General features: G+C 38.2%; 1 protein-coding gene across 1 annotated transcript in view; it reads left to right on the top strand.

Moving 5' to 3' along the window:
• Positions 1-17,477, top strand: part of LOC118824342 (ubiquitin carboxyl-terminal hydrolase 32-like) — a 29,942-nt gene extending 12,465 nt beyond the window's left edge. Inside the window, exons 17-34 of the mRNA XM_036594424.1 lie at positions 1,708-1,862; positions 2,933-3,014; positions 3,114-3,188; positions 3,275-3,413; positions 5,950-6,055; positions 6,637-6,810; positions 7,406-7,580; positions 8,035-8,186; positions 8,265-8,382; positions 8,986-9,194; positions 9,407-9,591; positions 10,525-10,611; positions 10,721-10,841; positions 11,149-11,340; positions 11,511-11,745; positions 12,375-12,775; positions 15,145-15,237; positions 15,347-17,477. Coding sequence (XP_036450317.1) covers positions 1,708-1,862; positions 2,933-3,014; positions 3,114-3,188; positions 3,275-3,413; positions 5,950-6,055; positions 6,637-6,810; positions 7,406-7,580; positions 8,035-8,186; positions 8,265-8,382; positions 8,986-9,194; positions 9,407-9,591; positions 10,525-10,611; positions 10,721-10,841; positions 11,149-11,340; positions 11,511-11,745; positions 12,375-12,775; positions 15,145-15,237; positions 15,347-15,520 — 2,873 coding nt within the window. The 3' untranslated portion in view covers positions 15,521-17,477. The remainder of the gene's footprint in view (positions 1-1,707; positions 1,863-2,932; positions 3,015-3,113; positions 3,189-3,274; positions 3,414-5,949; positions 6,056-6,636; positions 6,811-7,405; positions 7,581-8,034; positions 8,187-8,264; positions 8,383-8,985; positions 9,195-9,406; positions 9,592-10,524; positions 10,612-10,720; positions 10,842-11,148; positions 11,341-11,510; positions 11,746-12,374; positions 12,776-15,144; positions 15,238-15,346) is intronic.
• The last annotated feature ends 1,518 nt before the right edge of the window (positions 17,478-18,995 follow it).

Raw genomic sequence — 18,995 nt, 5'->3', positions numbered from 1 at the left:
CACTGTACTACTGCGATTGAGGCTTGCCTCCACCTCTGATGTACAAAGGGCTGTACAGTAAACTTATTTATAGTTCAGCAATGGCACTGGTTCCCCTAGTAAACCTTTTGTTCTTAGCTTGTCAGCTGGTCAGTTGGCTGTTCCTGGTCGTGTCACATGATTCTTCCATTGTTTAAAGCCTGATGTGAACAGACACCAAAGCCTGGGTGACATAGCATCATTTTTATAAAGGCCTGCAATCAGAAAGGTGGGCTAACCTTTTAGAAATGTGATGCAGAATTTGCTAGTTTTTCCATAGACTGTCAGATCACATAAGGGCTATCATGCCTTTCTATATATATCCCTCAACATGTAATAATATTATGTTAGTGAACAGTTAGACAGTTTTGTGCATGTGTGTTACCTGATGTTATACAGTTTGTTGTATGACTACTCTCAAAAGCAAAGCCAAGGGAAAGGCTATGAAAAGAATCTCTAAGTGGAAGAAGTGTACTGAATCTGTAAAGGGGGAATAACTTCAGCATTGTGAACTCCCTTTTTTTTACATGCGCTTTAATGAACGTATGTGGCCGTACATGAAAGTCACAAGACTAGCAGTCTCTGAGCCCAGTCATGTGATGTCCGTTGCATGTGGTTAGACAGAAAGGCCTGACTTTGAACTGGATGTCAAAGCCAAAGCAAATGCCTTGTGTCATATGCAAGCAAAATGCCTAGAGCAGGTTTTTTACTAAAACTTGCAGTGGTCCAGGCAACTAATAAAACAAAATGTAACTAAAATTATTATTATTTACATTTATTTTACAGTTTTAGATTTTAGAATCGAATGGGTATTTTAGAGGTATGTGCCCGAAAAAAAATACCTTCAGAAGTATTTTACCACTGCTTTGAAAAAATGCTGCTTTCTCATAAGCTACCCTACCTTTTCATAAGGTAAAATAAATTTATTTAAAATAAAGAGGTATATGTGAATATATATAAAATGAGAAAGAGTATTCATATTGAGCATTACATGCTCTTGTGCTGTTAAGGAATAGACAAGTACTTTGGTGGTCTTTTATCTGTCTTTGGGTTTTAATTTTAAATTTTGTTGGCAAGTTATTTAAAGAGATGTGTTGTGCATCAGCATTTACCGTTTTTACTTGGCGAGCGCCACAGACTATGAACAGATGTACATCAGTTTTATACTTGTACTAAAAACCGCATAGTTATCAATTAATTGGTTTTAAAGCGTGATGTTTTCATGATCAACTTCCTTTTTTTACCCAGCCACATTGTTGCTTCACCACTCAAACCAGAAATAGTAAATAACATTAAAAATCTACAAAAATATGTGAAATTGTTTGCTTTCTGACCTGATATCTAACTCTGTAGCTAGTTTCTACTCTGACTAGCTGACTTTGCCTAAGTTGATTACATAAGAGCATCAGATTGGAAAATGTGCAGTAAAGAACTGCTACTGAAGTTCATGTTCATATATGTTGCTGAAATACGACCATTTTTTACATACATAGACTGGCTTTGCTGCAGACCTCCAGTTGATGATCCTGGGTTAGAGTATGCATTGACACGTTATTCAGTATCTGTATTGTTTTGTGATATTTTTTATAATATCTTGCTTTGCGCACTTTAAAATTCACCATTCTGTCGTTGGATTTTCTATTCAGCATGATTTATGTAACTGTCATAAAACTCTCCTGTGTATTGTAGGTAACATGCCATCTCCCAGTGCCCCTCTGAAGCGGGTGCTGGTCTACACTGGCTGCTTCAGCCGAGTGGGCACAATAAAGGACATTCACGAGTACCTGTCTCAGAGACTCCGGATTAAAGAGGAGGATATGAGACTCTGGCTCTACATCAATGAGGTGAAGAGGCTGTGAAACACACACACACACACACACACATTCTCTGCGGTATACAGAAAAATAACCACTGCATTCTCATTCTCATTTCCAGTTTTTGTTCTGTTCTACTTTTTATATACACTAGCATTTGAAAGCTTGGAATCACAATTTAAAAGTTTAGGATCGCTGTTTTCAACAAAATAAAAAAATGCTGATAAATGTATGAGATGATACTGTTATGATGCAAATACTCTACAACGTTACATATTTCAGCTAATGAGTAGGAAACTGTGAAAAAATATTTAGATGCGTCCAGAATGAACAAAGCTGTAAATGATTTCTTAAACTTTTAAGGCAGATGCAAAAAGTATCTATTTTTGTATTTTTTTTTTCTCTTTTCTGTTTCATATTTCGGGCCGTTGTTGTGTTTATTGTGATATGTAAGAATGTGATCTAACAAAGCCTATCTAAGATTTTAACTCAACAGAACAATAATAAGTGTTTACTGTTCTGAACTGAGCTCTGGTTAAGCTAGTGTACTCACTAAAAAAACAAATTTGCATACAGCAAAAATGAAGTCCTAGTACATATTTTATAAGGTGACAAAAAACACGACAACACAACAGAAAGCTGTGGTTTTACACCCTGAAATTGATAAAATGATTGCCACTGGGTTTGTGCACATGGCGTAACTCTCAGGCTGCAGACTGAGGTTAATGACTGAGGAAGCTGTAAAACATTGAAAATGAGGTTATACTAAAATTAGAATCATTAGTAGAAGGCTTTGTATTTGATACATGATGATCAAATCTTAAGAAGATTACTTACCAAGAAATTAGTATAAATAAATAATTCCAGTGTATTACTCATCATTTAATAACTTTTTGGTGTTCCCAAAAAGCTTTAAATATTAAATGAAACACTGAAAGACCTACTGATGTCTAGCCTTTAGTTTTTCAATGTACACTCTACAAGATATTATTGACAAGAATAAGAATAACAACAGTGATTAATATGACATGTGTTTCCAAATTTTTCAATGGTAAAAGAAAATATGCAGATACAAATTAGTGTAATCTGTTCTTTAACAGAATTACTTGACTCTTCTGGATGATGAAGATCACTCACTGGAAGCACTAAAGATCCCTGATGAACAGTACATGGTTATTGAAGGTACTGTTCTCACAAATGATTTGCCATTTTTGTGTATTGTATTTAATACTGGAGTGAATTTATCAATCTTACTTATGTTGTTTGTTTCCTCTTTTGTAGTGCGCAACAAAGACATGAGCTGGCCAGAGGAGATGTCATTTCTTGCCAACAGCAACAGAATGAATAGACACAAAGGTGCAGGGTCACTGAAGTGTTAAAAGTGAGTTCAGTGTATTATATGCTTATGTTTGAAGTTTGCTCATTGCTTTTTTTTTCTACAGTACCTACCGAGAAAGGAGCCACAGGACTCAGTAACCTTGGCAACACGTGTTTCATGAACTCCAGCATCCAGTGTGTTAGCAACACTAAACCACTCACTGACTACTTCACAACTGGGTACCACCTTTATGAACTCAACAGGTATGTGTCTATGCAAACGCCATCTGACCTCTTTGCATGATTAATTTTTAGTATGGTATGCACTTGTATGTTATGCTAGACATCACAGAAGAATTTTTCAGACTGAATTGGACTAAATGACCCATCCATCTTTGGCCCACAAATGCATTCTTTCATTTTAGCTGTTGTTTAACAGAATGTTGGCAAATATCCAATTCACCCTAATGAATTTCAGGTTAGTGAAATCGCTACAAAACATTAAGTTTTCAGTTTAGAGGAGCATTCTGATCTAAAACTAGAGTTTGTTATTTGTTGTGTTATGCAATATTCTGTAGCACAGCCTTGTTTCCCTAAGCCACACTGGTTTGACAGAAGTTTTTATATCTTATTCTTATATTTCTTCTCTTACTATAACACACAGCATGCATTTCACAGATACTTTGTACAACAGCTGGGGATCTCTGTGGTATCAACCAATCCTGACTGCTAGCCCAGGCACTGAGCTTTAGGCTAATATATATGACCAAGCTAGCATGAGTGTAACTCTTCCCTCGGACAGCAATTCTATGTTTATGCACAACAAAATCAACATCGGAGTTTTCAGTCAGGAAAAGGAACCAAATTGAGGTGGAGTAAAATAATATGCTAGTGTTAGCTTTTAGTGTATAAGTCATTTCAGTCATGTGATTAATTATTTTCTATATCATGATGATCATTTGAAGACAGTTACCACAATTGCACCTTTGCAATAAGATATTTGGCTTCCTAGCAATTTGGCATCTTTCTGGAATTGACAGCTAAATAAAAATAATTTTTACCGGTAACAGTCACAAACATCCAATTTGTATGTGAAAGCACTCATAAAGTCTCAGCTCCTGAATTAGGTGAAACTGTCTGTGCTCATTTTACTTTTCCAAAATAGAAAGTAGCCCACCCATGTCATCATTTGCCTATTTTATGAGGAGCAAAATATATCTTTGTCACCCGAAGACAGGCTGCCCGTTTGTACATTTTTGTCAAAACATGAAAAGGCTTGGGAGTCACTGCTATATATTCTTTGTTTCACTTTATTTGTGGTTTTCTTGTTTTTCTCAGTCTGAGATAAGGTGACTCTTCCACCTGTGGATGGTCCAGCCTCTGTATATTTCTTTTAAAAGACCTTTCTTGTAACCATTAATCCATGATAGATGAATTCCATGCAATTGAAATGAGAAATATTTAACATTGTCTCGCACCAGATTATAAAATATTAACATAGCTAGCATTTTGTCAAACGAATAAATAAGATCGACCTAAATATGCAAATGATTTTGCAAATAATTAGTCATATTTAAAATAGCATTTTGTTAAATGTTTACATATTGGCTGCAGCCCCCTAGTGGTACCACTATGGCCCACTTGCAGGCCGCGGCCCACAGGTTGAAAACCACTGCTCTAGAGTTTCTCAGAATTTTGCAATAAAGAAAAAAACCCAGTGAGCAGCAGCTCTGCGGACGGAATTGCCTTGTTGACAGAGGTCAGCGGAGAATGGCTAGCCTGGATCAACCTCACAGAAAGGCTTTGGTAACCCAGCTAACCATTCTATACAATTGTGCCGAGCCAAAAAGCATCTCAGAATGTACACAACATCAAACCTTCAGGCGAATGGGCTACAACAGCAGAAGACAGATTCCTGTTCTGTTTGCCAAGAACAGAAAGCTGAAGCTGTGGTGGGCACAGGCTGACCACAACTACACAGATGAAGTCTGGAAGAAAGCAGCCTGCTCTGTTGTTGTCTGCTGAGACACACTGATGGTAGGGTCAGAATTTGGCATCAGCAGCCTAAATCCATGGACCCAGCCTGTCTTGTGTCAGCAGTCCAGGCTGACACAAGACCACACTGGTTTCATAAACATGACTGTGGCCTTCCCAGTCACCAGCTCTGAATCTAACAGAATGTCTTTGGGATGTGTTAGAATGGGAGATTCATGAAAGTGCGCTTGAAAAATGTGTTGGAATTGCATGATTCATTTATGTCAACATGGACCAGAACTGAGCCTGTTTTGAGAACACAGGAAGACTTACCCAGTTTTTCTACAGTGTTCCTAAAAGTGCTCATTGAGTGTATGCAAACTTCATATTCACTTTCATAAATCTACTCCAAAGAAAGTGTAGTTTTCCTAGTCTTGAAAGTGTAAAATTTAGACAAAAAAATTCCACTTCTGTTTAAACAGTGTGACCTTTCACACGCATACTAAGTAGATATCATTTAAAGTTATTAACTGGCAGAAATTTAGAAGTTGTTTACTACAGTTTCTCATTGAGTTGAATGAGATTTTTTCATTGTTCTGTAAAGCTTGTTCAACCTTGCAACAGTTGCAACTAAAGAAGGCATTTGTGGGCAGAGCATAGGCATGTCAGTTGAATGTATCAGTTGAAGTTGGCCATCGGATTAATGTATTTTCTTGTTAATCCAATACGCCTCTTCCCTTACTTTAGTTTATTTAAAAATGTTCTATTATAATTTTGTAGGTTTGTAGTGTGTCATAATGTATCCATTTCAATCTCTCTCCTGTAGAACTAATCCTATTGGGATGCGTGGACACATGGCAAAATGCTATGGTGATCTGATCCAGGAATTATGGAGTGGTACACAGAAAAGTGTTGCTCCACTCAAACTCAGGGTATGCCTCCAAACAGCTTTTCTCACAATCAGATTGAAGCATACTAGTTTTCCTTATTATGTAAGTATCGATGGAAAGTTAGTAAGGTGTTTTTTTTTAGTGTTTCCTGATCATATTATAATAATCCTCTAGCTTATTTAAAATGATATAGCAAATGTCACTCGAAGATCTCATCTTAATCAGGGTCTAGACACCATAGAGAAACAGGAAGTTTGGCTGCCCATCCATCGTTAAGTAATAGCCATTTTTCTTGATATTATAATAAAATATTTTGTTTAAAACAGTGATAAATGAGCCTCTTACTTGTTGTCAGGAATCCACAAAAGTGTTCTACCGTTCTGGCGGGGTCTGAAGGGTAAAGAAAAGACAAAGCTTTTGAATACTAAATAAAGAAACAAATACCAACATAACTAATGATTACTCAAGTATTCAATTTGTTTGGGCCCGCACTATTTTAACGTAACAATGTATGAGTGTTATTACGGGAGTAATATTAGCTTTGAAATAAAGGCTGCAATGTTTCCACTTTGTGTTGACCCAACACTTAGTCTTTTTACATGTTGCTTCTGTTCATTTTTCAGTGGACTATAGCAAAGTATGCTCCACGTTTCGATGGCTTTCAACAGCAAGACTCTCAAGAACTGCTGGCCTTTCTGTTAGATGGCCTTCATGAGGATCTGAACCGTGTTCATGACAAACCTTATGTGGAGCTGAAGGACAGCGATGGCAGACCTGACTGGGAAGTTGCCTCAGAGGTTTGTCTTTTTATAGTTATTTATTATGCTTCCCCCCGTGTAAATTTATCAATTTCAGCATAAAATATTTCCAGCTAGATATTTTCCAAGCATGTGGTGAAGTTGTTGAGCTGCCTACATAGCAGATGCAATTAGTTCTAATATAAATCTGTGACTTCATAACCCCAGGTGTTTGTGCAAGCACTTTTGCTTATTACACAAGCTTTAGCAGTGAGAATTTCACAGCTTTACGATACCACAATTTTGCAGGTATCAATGCAGAGTGTAATAAAAGAAAAAAATAGACCATGTTGTACAAGAAGGTTTAAAATTATGATACAAAGATAATGGGATATTGGAATTTGGAAACCTTTTGAAATGGCACAGAACAAATGTGGGAATCTTGAAATGCTCAAACAAACATATTAAACATATAAAGGATTTTTTGTGCATAATATCATGATCATATCAATATCAATATCACTCAAGTGACTGAGTAGTAGTTCTCCTGTAAATCACTTAATTATTTTTTTGCAGTATATTTGTTCTGCTATAGTGGTGTTTTCATACCTATATTGCACTCAGTGCTCTTTCTTTTTTTGCTGTGTCCTTTCAGGCCTGGGAGAATCATTTGAGAAGAAACCGTTCTATTGTGGTGGACCTGTTCCATGGTCAGCTTAGGTCTCAGGTCAAGTGTAAAACCTGTGGCCATGTTAGTGCTCGCTTTGACCCATTCAACTTCCTTTCTCTTCCTCTGCCCATGGATAACTCCATGCACCTTGAGATTATAGGTGAGTTCATGACAGCATGATCACATGAAGATAGATTAAATAATGCACGACAAAATGAAAGTGGTAAGAAATGTTTAAAAAATGAAAGTGGTAAAGAGGGGTGGGCAATATGACAATATTTGATCATAATTGTGATAAGTTATGTCACACTCACAATTACAAAGTGACCATAATTAGGGCTGTTTCATTGGATTTAGTGCAGTTTGTAAAACATTAACTAAAAATCATTGTAGGTGTAGTTTTTATTATTATTATTATTATTATTATATTATTTTGTCTTTTCCAACCAAATCTCAGAAAACTAAATATTGTGGTGAATATTGTGTATTGTAAAAATGTTTACAGTGTTGTGATATTATATTTTTGTCATATCGTCCACTAGTGGTGAGACATGTACAGTATATATACAGTATACTCTGTTACACTGTGTTCAACTAACTGTATCTGTGTGCAGTTATAAGGCTCGACGGCTCTACGCCAGTGCGGTACGGACTGAGACTCAACGTCGATGAGAAATACGCTGGCCTAAAGAGCCTACTCAGTGAGCTGTGCCATCTGAAGCCAGAGCAGATCCTGCTGGTGGAGATCCATTTGTCCTCTATAAAGGTGCTTATATAACATACTGCCTAATTTCTTAAAGCTGTGCTGTTTGTGTCCCAAACTGACTGAGAGTTTTTGTTTTAGAATTTTCCATTAGATAATCAGAAAGTGCGGCGTGCAGTAAGTGGCTTCCTGTGTGCATTTGAAATCCCACTGCCTGCATCCCCCTCCTCTGACTTCTCTCCAAAAGAAGTGGCAACTGGTGAGACTGGAAGATTTCTTTAACCTTGGACAACTTTATTTGCACTTTAGCATTTTGTCACTTTTGGCATACGAAAACCTGTTGACCTGTTAACTTTTTATATGAGAAGAAAACCCCTTTTAAAGGGGGACCCTGCAGCCAAAACGAAAAATGTAACCATCCCTACATCTGTTGTAAACATGTATACTTGCCTCTTACTCCGGTGCAGCAGCAGATTCTAAAGCAAGATTTCCTGGTTTAAAGACTAAGGAACCTTGTATCTTGAAGGTGGAAGTATATTTTTTAAAAGACCACAAGAGTTAAGGGTCGGATACTACTGTTTTTCGCTAGCTGGCTAAATTATTCCGTTCACAAAGAAGAAGTTTGATGACCAGTTGAGATTTGTGCTATGTCACTAATGCCAATGATTGGGTGGTGTATTTGCATAATGCATGCTGGGTATTGTAGTGAGAGAATCCTGCTGGATGAGAACACGAAAATGATTCAAATAAGTCTTGAATATGCTGAATACAATATTACATAACATATAAAGTAATCTATGAAATGCTAATTTTAGGCCAAAATGCCCCATTAACATCATTTTGATGCTTATTATGTTGATAGGTGACTTCCCACAGGTAGCAAATGGAACCAGCCCTTCAGTCTCCAGTGGTACATCCCTAAGGCTTGACATAATTCCCAAGGGCATGCCAAATACTGTGGTGCCCTGTAGCACAGATGGTAGCCCTGCCAACGGCCTCCCTAATGGCCACATCATGACACCCCCTGCTGGCCCCCTCTCTGGATACATTATTGCCATCCACCGGAAAATGGTGAGAGCTGCAGTTGACTGTTAAAGTCTTATTTGAATATATTTATTATATACAAAATAAAGAATCATAATTAAAAATGATATGCATCACAAATCTACACATTTGTAAGAATTTTTAAGTGTTGTTGGAATCTAAGCATGCAGTATATTTTATATGGCCTTAGAAAACATAATTGCTGATTATTTTGTGATTTTGTTTTGCATTTTTTTCAGATGCGTGCCGAGTTGTACTTCCTCTCATCTCAGAAAAACAGGCCCAGTCTGTTTGGCATGCCACTGATCGTTCCCTGCACAGTAGATACACGTGGCCGAGACTTGTACAACACTGTGTGGACACAAGTGTCCCGTCTGGCCAGTCCTCTACCCCCTCAGGAGTCAAGCAACCACGCCCAAGACTGGTCAGTGTCTCAGCTATGTAGTAGCCATATCACAGGTTTTTATGCTGTGTGGTTTGGACACATACAGGTTATCAGTGAAGGGTAGTTGGCGTTCTTCAGCCACTCTAATACAACAATGATACAACAATATAAAATGAAAGCAGGTGCCACGCCTTCTGACAGCAGACAAGTGTTCAAAATGTATTATTGCATTGTGTTGCAAAGCCTTCAGGATGACAGCAATGGAACTTTCAAGCCTGTGTATCAAGTCCAAACATGAACAAACTTTCTGTACCGTCAGTGTAAATCCATTTGTTAAAGTCAAGATTTTTTTTTTTATCTAGTTCCACCCACTGGCTAGGTCTCCCCCTATCACACAATGCTACCGAACACATAAAGCACCACCACATCTTTTCAAATTGCTGATAATGCAGTGTAGTTTGATAGCTTAACATGCTTGGAGGAGAACACTAACTGTTATGTTCTGTCACTAACAGTTATGTTCTGTCAGAGGCCCATGTTGGAAAGCATCACACTGGGAAATGGGAGTAAAGGGACGGCAAACCTACCCACCAAGAGAGAGAGAGCGAAGCCTATTATGCTCTCTCCTGAATTAGTTTCTGCTCATTTATTTCTGTAGAGGTGGAACATCAGCAAAATGCTGTGTGACAAGTTAAAAAAAGAAATGGTGCGTCCGTCAAAAACAACACATTGCACAGCGCTCTGGTGATTGCCGCTGGTGTTGACATCTTTCTTGATTATAATAGCAGCATTCTGGTTTTGTCAGCGTCACTTCCTGTTAGGGCAAAGTGATTTGAAATCCATTAGAATAAATCAAGAAAAAATCACAAATTCTCTATGCTTGTGGTTAACAAAGTCATTACTCTAAAATTGAATACTGTATACAGTATATGATAAACTGTCTTTTTTTGTTATTGTCTTTTTGTTTTTTAGTGATGACAGCCTGGGCTACCAGTACCCTTTCACCCTACGTGTTGTACAGGGAGATGGGAACTCTTGTGCATGGTGTCCATGGTACAGGTATGAATGGATGCTTTGGAATTCATTATATACTACTGTTTTTTATTGGACTGAGGTGGACTGTACCTTTTAATAAGAAAAGTTCTGAACCTCTGTCTCCTGCCCTCAGGTTTTGCAGAGGTTGTACCATAGAGTGTAATGATGACAGGGCTGCAGTAGGCAACGTTTGCATAGCAGTTGACTGGGACCCTACTGCTTTGCACCTCCGCTATCAGACATCCCAAGAGAGGGTAAGACCTGAACACCAGTCTAGAACAGCTTCATTCTTTTTTAGCAAGCTCTGGAGTCTGAATTTAGCTAGACATGCTGCACATCTGTGCAATATAAGCTTCATTACTTGTTAGATACCTTCGTAGCTTCAAACACCACACTTCATTTGACTAATAAACTGCATTTGATGAAATGCATGTAAATTACATTTTTTGCCAGACTATTTCTATACTTGTACTGCTACATACAGAGTTAGAAGTACTCTGTAGACTGTAGGTATAAGTAATAAGTCCTGTACAGTAAGTTCTGTGCCTCGCTGTCCTGCAGCTGGTGGATGAGCATGTGAGTGTAGAGCTGAGTCGCCGTGCACAAGCCGAGCCCATTAGTCTGGATAGTTGCCTGCGGGCCTTCACCACAGAGGAAGAACTGGGCGAAAATGAGCTCTACTACTGCTCCAAGTGCAAGACCCATCGCCTGGCAACCAAGAAGCTGGACATCTGGAGACTCCCACCAATACTGGTACCAATACTGCACTTTCTCACAGACCCCAACAAAAATAAGACATTTAATGACAATATGTTTTACATTGCAGGCTGTGAGTAAATATCTGAAATCTAATTCTCTTCCATTGTTAGCTGCAAAACTGTTGTAGTGCAATTAAACTTGTCTGTTGGTGTTCTCTGGTACAGATTGTGCATTTGAAGCGGTTCCAGTTTGTTAACGGACGCTGGATTAAATCTCAGAAAATCGTGAGGTTCCCCAGGGATAACTTTGACCCCAGTGCGTTTTTGACCCCGCGGGATGCAGACCACAGCCAGCAGGGTTGGAGAGGCTGTTCGGGAGAGGAGCTGTCTGAACAGGAACGCTTGTCAAACTCTGGAACAGGAGAGACATACTCAAACTCCACCTTTAGTAGCATGAAAGGTCAGTCTTTAACCATGTAAACATGTAGTACATTAACATCATGATTTGGGCAACAATCAAATTTTCTCTTTTACTTAAACAAAAGTATGTTACCAAAACAATAGTAGCAGCCATCTTGAAGCTTTGTCTATATTTTTGTCCATTGTAGTTAATACCATGTTATACAATGTCATAAACCACAAAAGTCTATTTAGGATTACTTAAAAACAGTTGTTTGAGGCAAGTGTGTTGATTTGAACATGCTAAACTGGTGGCTATACACTTCCATTACTTGTTAGCTACATTAGCCTCATAGCATCAGTACAAAACTAAAGAAGCAAACTTTTGACACCAAATGCTGATCAGCTACATTTGGGCTAAGGGTGAAATTGTGTGAACTATACATTTGGCCAAACGATCCATTTTGCACTGTATTTTGGGCATTTATTCAGTTAAAGCTGAATTCCATGTCCTGTCCACTCAGATTGGGAATGAGAAAAGTGGAATAAAGTTTTTGATCAGCAGCTGTGATTTTGAATTTTGTAATTGTTTAGAATATTGTGTATGTGTATGTATGTGTGTGTTGTGTGTGTGTGTGTGTGTGTGTGTGTGTGTGTGTGTGTATGTGTGTGTGTGTTTGTACTACATAGACTCTCCAGGTTCTGGAAGGTTGCTGTCCACGTCTCTCAGCAGAGGCGGCAGCCCCACCAGCAGCCCCAGAGGCGACAGCCGAAAGCAGGGGCACAAGCGAGCATCCCGGCTGGATTCCAGGCTGCAGCTGTCCCTCAGTAAAGAAAGCCTGGACAGCGGCACAGAGAGCCCTCTGGAGCTGGAGCCCTGTAGCACTAAGCCTGACACCCAGAGTGAGGCTGAAGCCACTGGCCTGGACTCAGCACTGGGTGAGGACACAGGCAGAGACTGTGACAACGCCACGTCTGTTTCAGAACTGGAGAGCAACGGCTGCACTGAAGACAGCATAGACCTGGAGGCCTCACAGGACCAAAGAGACAGGATCTGCCTGGAGCCTATCTATGACCTGTATGCAATATCGGTGAGTGTTCCTACCTTGTATTTTCATACTGTTTGTATTGCCTTTGGCTTTGCAGAGTCTAAAATTCCCTTCCTCTAAAATGTGACTAGGGCCTGATTTTGTCACAGCCTCAATTCAGTTCAACTTAATTGTCATTTCACCAATACAGGGTTGTATGGTATATCAAAACATTCTCAGGCTACTGACAAACAGAAGATATAGACAGAAATACAAAGATAAAAGGTGCATACAGAATAGGTGCGTACGGTTTTGATGTATTAGGTTGATGTGATGATGGACAGAGATGCTCATTAGGTTTGATTCTGATTTGGGGGTGTTATGAAAACACTGTAGCTCTTCTTCACAACAAAAGAAGACAATAAACTACAACCACAGTCTTCAGTAAACTTTACAGATTGCAGCTTAGGGGTTTTATTGTGTATTAATTGGAAGTGTACAGTATGTGGAGGTAAACCAGGTCAAGTGTCTAAATGTAGTACGTATTGTTAACACAGTGTAAGCACAGCATCACAGTTGTCATATTCCCAAAGTAAACAGTGCAGGTAAATGAGCAATAGCATCTTAATTTTCAAGTGTACAGCTTGCAGCATAAATGTTCAAGTATAGAGAGTGTAAAGCTTAAATATTCATATATACAGAATTCCAGTTAAAGTGCAATGTGCATACAGTCCTGTGAGCTAGTGAGTTCAGTGTATAGATATGTTGAGTAAACTGGGAGGGCAGAGTTAGTTTAGTAACAGTCCATATTGTGTGTGTTCATGTTGTGACCAGTTTAACAGCTCGTGGATAAAAAACATTTTAGTAACCTATAATATCAACTGATACATTTTTTAAATGGTCAAAAATTAAAGTTCAGCAATACTTTACTGAATGATATGGCTTCTTAAAGTTCTTAAACACAATTGAACAGCAGAAACTTACAAACTCAAATAATACAATTACAAAACAAAAGCTTAGTGTCCATCTGTATATTTGGTTATTGTTCAAAACAGTAGCGATGTACTGAAATGCAGTCCTGGGCTGGGAACAAATCTCAGCCTTGGACATTTTTCTGCATTGCACTGACTCTAGACTGCAATGACACCACACTACACTCACAGCGACTCCACCACTGGAGTGTCTACTTAGCTAATTAATTAGCCAGACTTAGATAGCTAACCATCTGTAGCCTCCGTTTACAAGTAGACTGAATAAACTAACTAAGTATAACTAACTAAGCACAGGTGTCACAGGCTCGGAATGTACCCCTTCTGCACTGTGGTCCTGTGGTTCCTCACTCTGTCCAAACAAATTGTGTAATTTTTTTCATTTTCTGCGTGGTGTTCAACTGTCTTCCTGTTTCCATTATCATGCACATTTTCACACACCCCCACCACGCCTTTTGGAGGTTTTCTCCATCTCTCTGTCTCACTAGCCTTCACAGTTTACGTTTCCCAAAATATTGGTCAAATCTAATCACCTGTCCTATGGCTATAATTTGTTTGAGCATTTATCTGCTAATATTTTTTAGTTATGCCTTGTATTTTGGCTCTGTCATTTGTGAATCTTTTCATCATTTTAAAAACTGTGGCTACAGATGGCGGCGTGCTCACAGGGACTTTCCTTTTTGCTTCGGTTGTTTCGCCATTTTCTTCTTGTCGAGTGGGATGTCGTGTTTTTAAGTGGTATCAACCTGTTTATCTCTCTTTTGGTATTTAGCATGAACAGTGATTACAAATCACCTGTTTAATATCCTTTATTGAAACCAAAGCACAAGAGATTTCTACACAGCTGACATTTTCATGGTTTAGCTGCTGCTGCTCAAACCATTTGAGTTTGTCTGTGCTGATCAGCGCTGGAGAGTGAAAGAAACCAACATCATTTTTAATCACCATTTTCATTATCATTAAAATGATTTGTTAAACATTACATTTTGACACTTCACTGTAGACATATTTCAACTTTTTTTGGTCTGTTTTTCTCTAGGGATGCACATTTTAGCCACCAATAACGTTTGTTTTTTGGCCGAAAACTTTCAGTGGCTAAAGATTTGGCACATCTTTGTTAGAAACAATATTAGTGCTTTATTGGCAGGATTTTTGCTGATCTTTTGATCTTTAAACCATGGAATCATAATATCAGCCAATTTTATGGACAGTGCGATAAATTGGTTGGGCCAGAATGCAGAGAGATTGTGGCATTGTAAAAACTGAGCTAACTGAACTAATTTTGTAAAAAAAAAATTAAAGTTTTTGGAAATAAGTCATTTTGCACAGACACCTAATGATGCTTTGAAGTTGGAAATCTTGATAATAAAGGGCTATGAAAATGCTTCAGACATGTTATGCCTTTTTTCATTCCTCAAGTAATTATTGCTTCCATGTTTTCAGTGTCACTCAGGGATACTTGGAGGAGGCCATTATGTCACATATGCCAAAAACCCCAACGAGAAATGGTACTGCTACAATGACAGCAGCTGCAAGGTAAGTCCTCTCACACTGAGACATCCAATGGCAAACCTCTTTCATATATTTATAGTAACTTCAGCTGTACGAGTCATTGTGAATGTGTTTGTGTGTTTAATGTGTGCAGGAGGTGAATCCAGAAGAGATCGACACAGATTCAGCATACATCCTCTTCTATGAGCAGCAGGGAATAGATTACTCTCTGTTCATGCCAAAGACTGATGGGAAAAAGATGGCTGACACCAGCAGCATGGATGAGGATTTTGAAACAGACTACAAGAAGTACTGTGTTCTTCAGTGATGCCTGTGCTCTTGTCAGCGTCTGAGAAATGAACTCTCAAAAGATGAAGTCTCTCAGATTGAGAGGAACCCCCCCCGCCCCCCTTTTTTTGTTAATTTTAGCCAAACTGTGGTACTGTCCCATTATTTCAGGCTTACAATCTCTGACAGTTCAAGAATGCATCGGTTCTCCTGACAGTCTCGTTTGTCCTTCTCACACAAGGTTTTAATTTGTTTGTGTTGACCTCTCGTGATTCTGTGTACAGAAGAATTTAGTAAGTGCCGGTCACATACTGTACGAACCATGCGTGACAAGAAACAGTCATTAGCATCAGTATGTATAGACAAGATGCGGTTGGTACTAGTCCTATTTATTGTTTAGAATCTTCGGAATACTTTGTGGCATTGATCATGCTAGTATGATTTAATTTTCAGTGCTATCCTGATCATGGATATTTTGTTATGTAGATTACATATGTTTGATCATTACACATTTCTTTGTAAAGAGGAGTGGAGGATTGTAAGCATTTTATCTTTGTTGTAAGATGTTATGAATACTGGATGCACTTTTATGCTTTAAGTTGCTGTCATTTTATGGTCCCATTCTGCGATGTTGCACATTTTGGCTAAACATTCTATCTACATGTTGAATGTCATTCCACGCTTGTTTACAGAGTGTGTCAGTTTAGCATATGACATAACCATAATGCTTTTTTTTCTGTGACTCAAGCAGTTTTCTCTGTGCCAACAAGTCCTGTAGTAGAGTTTGTGCCATTGTACTGTCATCATCGTCTTCGCTCAGGATACCGGAATTGTAAATTGTGTCAGCATGTCACAGAGGAAATGTCTGAGCACTTTATTTATTCGTAGATTGCAAAAGAAAACATACAAAAAAGAATTCATATGTAAAGGGTTGGACTCTCTTCCACTTATCAGCTGTCTATGGCTAAATATGAAGCGTTTTACAGCGTGGACCTGTATCTTTGTGCTGTAATATTAATGTTAATATCTCTATGCCCAGAGAAGTCAGTCACACAGCAGCGAGTTAAGCAAGTACAATGATTAGTATTGTTTTGATCTTGTTACATTGTGCCACTATGACATATTTAACTTGAAGATTAGTAAACCTTGTCTAAATAGTATTAAATATTATCCAAATGTGGAACCCCAGCCCTCTTATAGTGTCTCTGATTGTCTCTTGCATTATGCTGAGTGGTAATCCGGACTTGGCTAGTAATGCTAATCAGTTAGCAGTGTCTTTTCCTTGTCTGTACCGGTTCTTGGTTATTCCTTCTCTTGGCTCTCAGCTGAGAGCCACTGTAGTCTCCTAATCAGGCCTCTTTTGTTACGTTCATAATCTACTACTGAAATGCTCTTTTTTATATTAACTGTAAACTTTTGTTCATTTGTCCGTATTAAAGTGTTTAATGTAATCCCTCGTAAAGTTGTACCGAGATCAAATGATTTGCACTGATTTGGCTTCTTAAAAGACGAAGATTGTGTACATAGCATTTTTGAAAATATGTGTACTGGAATGTGAAATATTAAAATATGTACTGAATATGAAGTAAAGCAGTGTTAATTAGTGTGCAGGTCAAAGATGAATAGAAGGTTTTAGCACGTTGATTAGGCCCAGCTCAAGTCTACATTTATGCATTGGGCAAATGCTCATTTTCAGCGCAACCAACAAATAAATCATGTTACATAGGAAGGTGAATGTAGCATTAAGGGATGTTGGGATGATGCTTTAATAAACACAAGGCACTCAGAAAAGTGAGTGTGCTTTATAGGTGGCGGGTTAATGCGGTTTGTGAGAAAACAGAGGACTGAGATCATTGATGAACACTTAAAAATGACACACATACACATGCAAAGGTTTGAATTTTGTTCAGATGATGTGTTTTGTTGCTTTTCTGAGTGAAAATTTGTTAACACTTCTTCTACAGAGAGCAAAATTAAATATGTCAGTTTTCTGCCAATTTTAGTGCATAATTTCCGCTTCGTTTAATATACCGAAAAAGTATATATAAGTAGAAAATGTGTAAGTTAAAATATATATTGCTGTTTTCAGAACAAAACCTTCTATCTCCAAAATGGTAACTTTACAGGTAAAGGCAAAAACCTACTTTACTTTTAATGTAAGTCAATGGAACCAGACTTTCAGCAAGGCACTTTCCATGAAATTTTGGGCCATTTCTTTTGGTCCATTCATCACGTAATTTACACATAATGTGAAGGACAACAGGCATTATCAAATTATGTTGAAAACTGACAAACGGCAAAAATGGAGAGTTTTCGTCCCATCAGCAGCAAGATATTAACGTTTTATTTCTTCCAATATGTTAAATTAAGCAAATGAACAGTAGTTGTGCATGAAAATGTGCAGAAGTGTGTTGCCTCTAGAGGATGTTTACTTGTTTTCACTTACGAGATCAACAAAACAGGTAATTCCATCAGGGGTGCCTAAACTTTTGCATACAACTGTATGTACTAATATACAGCAAATTCTTTGTTATGTTCAGATTTGTGTTGAGTGTTGTGCAGCTCTGCATGTTCAAAAACACCCTAGCTTTTCCTTCAAGTTGGATGAGTGACAGGCTAGAGACCAGTCGTCCTTAATATTGATTGGTCAGCTGTGATGATGTGTGGTGCTTTTTCATGGCTCTCAGCAGAAAATTTGGATGTTTTTCAACATAAATGCATGTCTAGAGAAGAGCTTTTCAGCTGCTGTGCACATGGTGCTCTTTGATTAAAGAGCATGTTCAAGAGAAAAGGTGTCATCTGAAAGCCCCAAGCTTAACTGGTGTAGCATGGTGTGCTTCCCCGGGCGGGGAATCAAACCCCTGTCTTCTGCTTAAAGATCTGCCGTTAGCCACTATGCTATACCAGCAGTAAGTTTTCATTGGTTCTGACTGGTGGAAAGGTGAATCATGCCATCACTAAAGATGAACATGCTAAAAAGCTTTCTCTGGAGTGATGCCTTCGAAGAACCACTTTTGATTCCCTAAACTTTTCTTTGAAAAACTGTTTTGGTAAATGGATGTGTGAGGGAGAAGAACCGTTTACTGTAAAGGTTCTATACCAATAACACATTGCATTTATTTTTAAATTTAACATTTAAATTTTTCCTTCTGCATCATGATATATTTCTGAGTGAAACATGGTATCAGGGAGGGTCTTTAATCCAGCTGATATTTTAGCTCAGTGATAGGAGGGAGTGGTGGAAGGGGAGGTGAAACAACATATTATTGGTTAAGGTTATTTTCCCCACTGGTTGGGAATGTAGTTATGCGAGAAAGATGTTTTTGAGGCAAGGAAATGTCATTACTTCAGTCATAAATTTGGGAAAATTAGCATCTTGTCTTTTAAGTAGTATGATATGATGAATTGTGATGAAAATGAATTTAAAAAGTACAAAAAGGTATGTTTTTTTTTTATCAGGTTGACTTCAAGAGTGTTATGTCTTTGAATGACTAAATGACTATTTGAGTCATTGA

This window comes from Colossoma macropomum, unplaced genomic scaffold, assembly GCF_904425465.1.
Source record: "Colossoma macropomum unplaced genomic scaffold, Colossoma_macropomum, whole genome shotgun sequence".
NCBI lineage: Eukaryota > Metazoa > Chordata > Actinopteri > Characiformes > Serrasalmidae > Colossoma > Colossoma macropomum.
The sequence above is the reverse complement of the archived record's forward strand: the minus strand, read 5'-3'. Positions and strand labels throughout refer to the sequence as shown.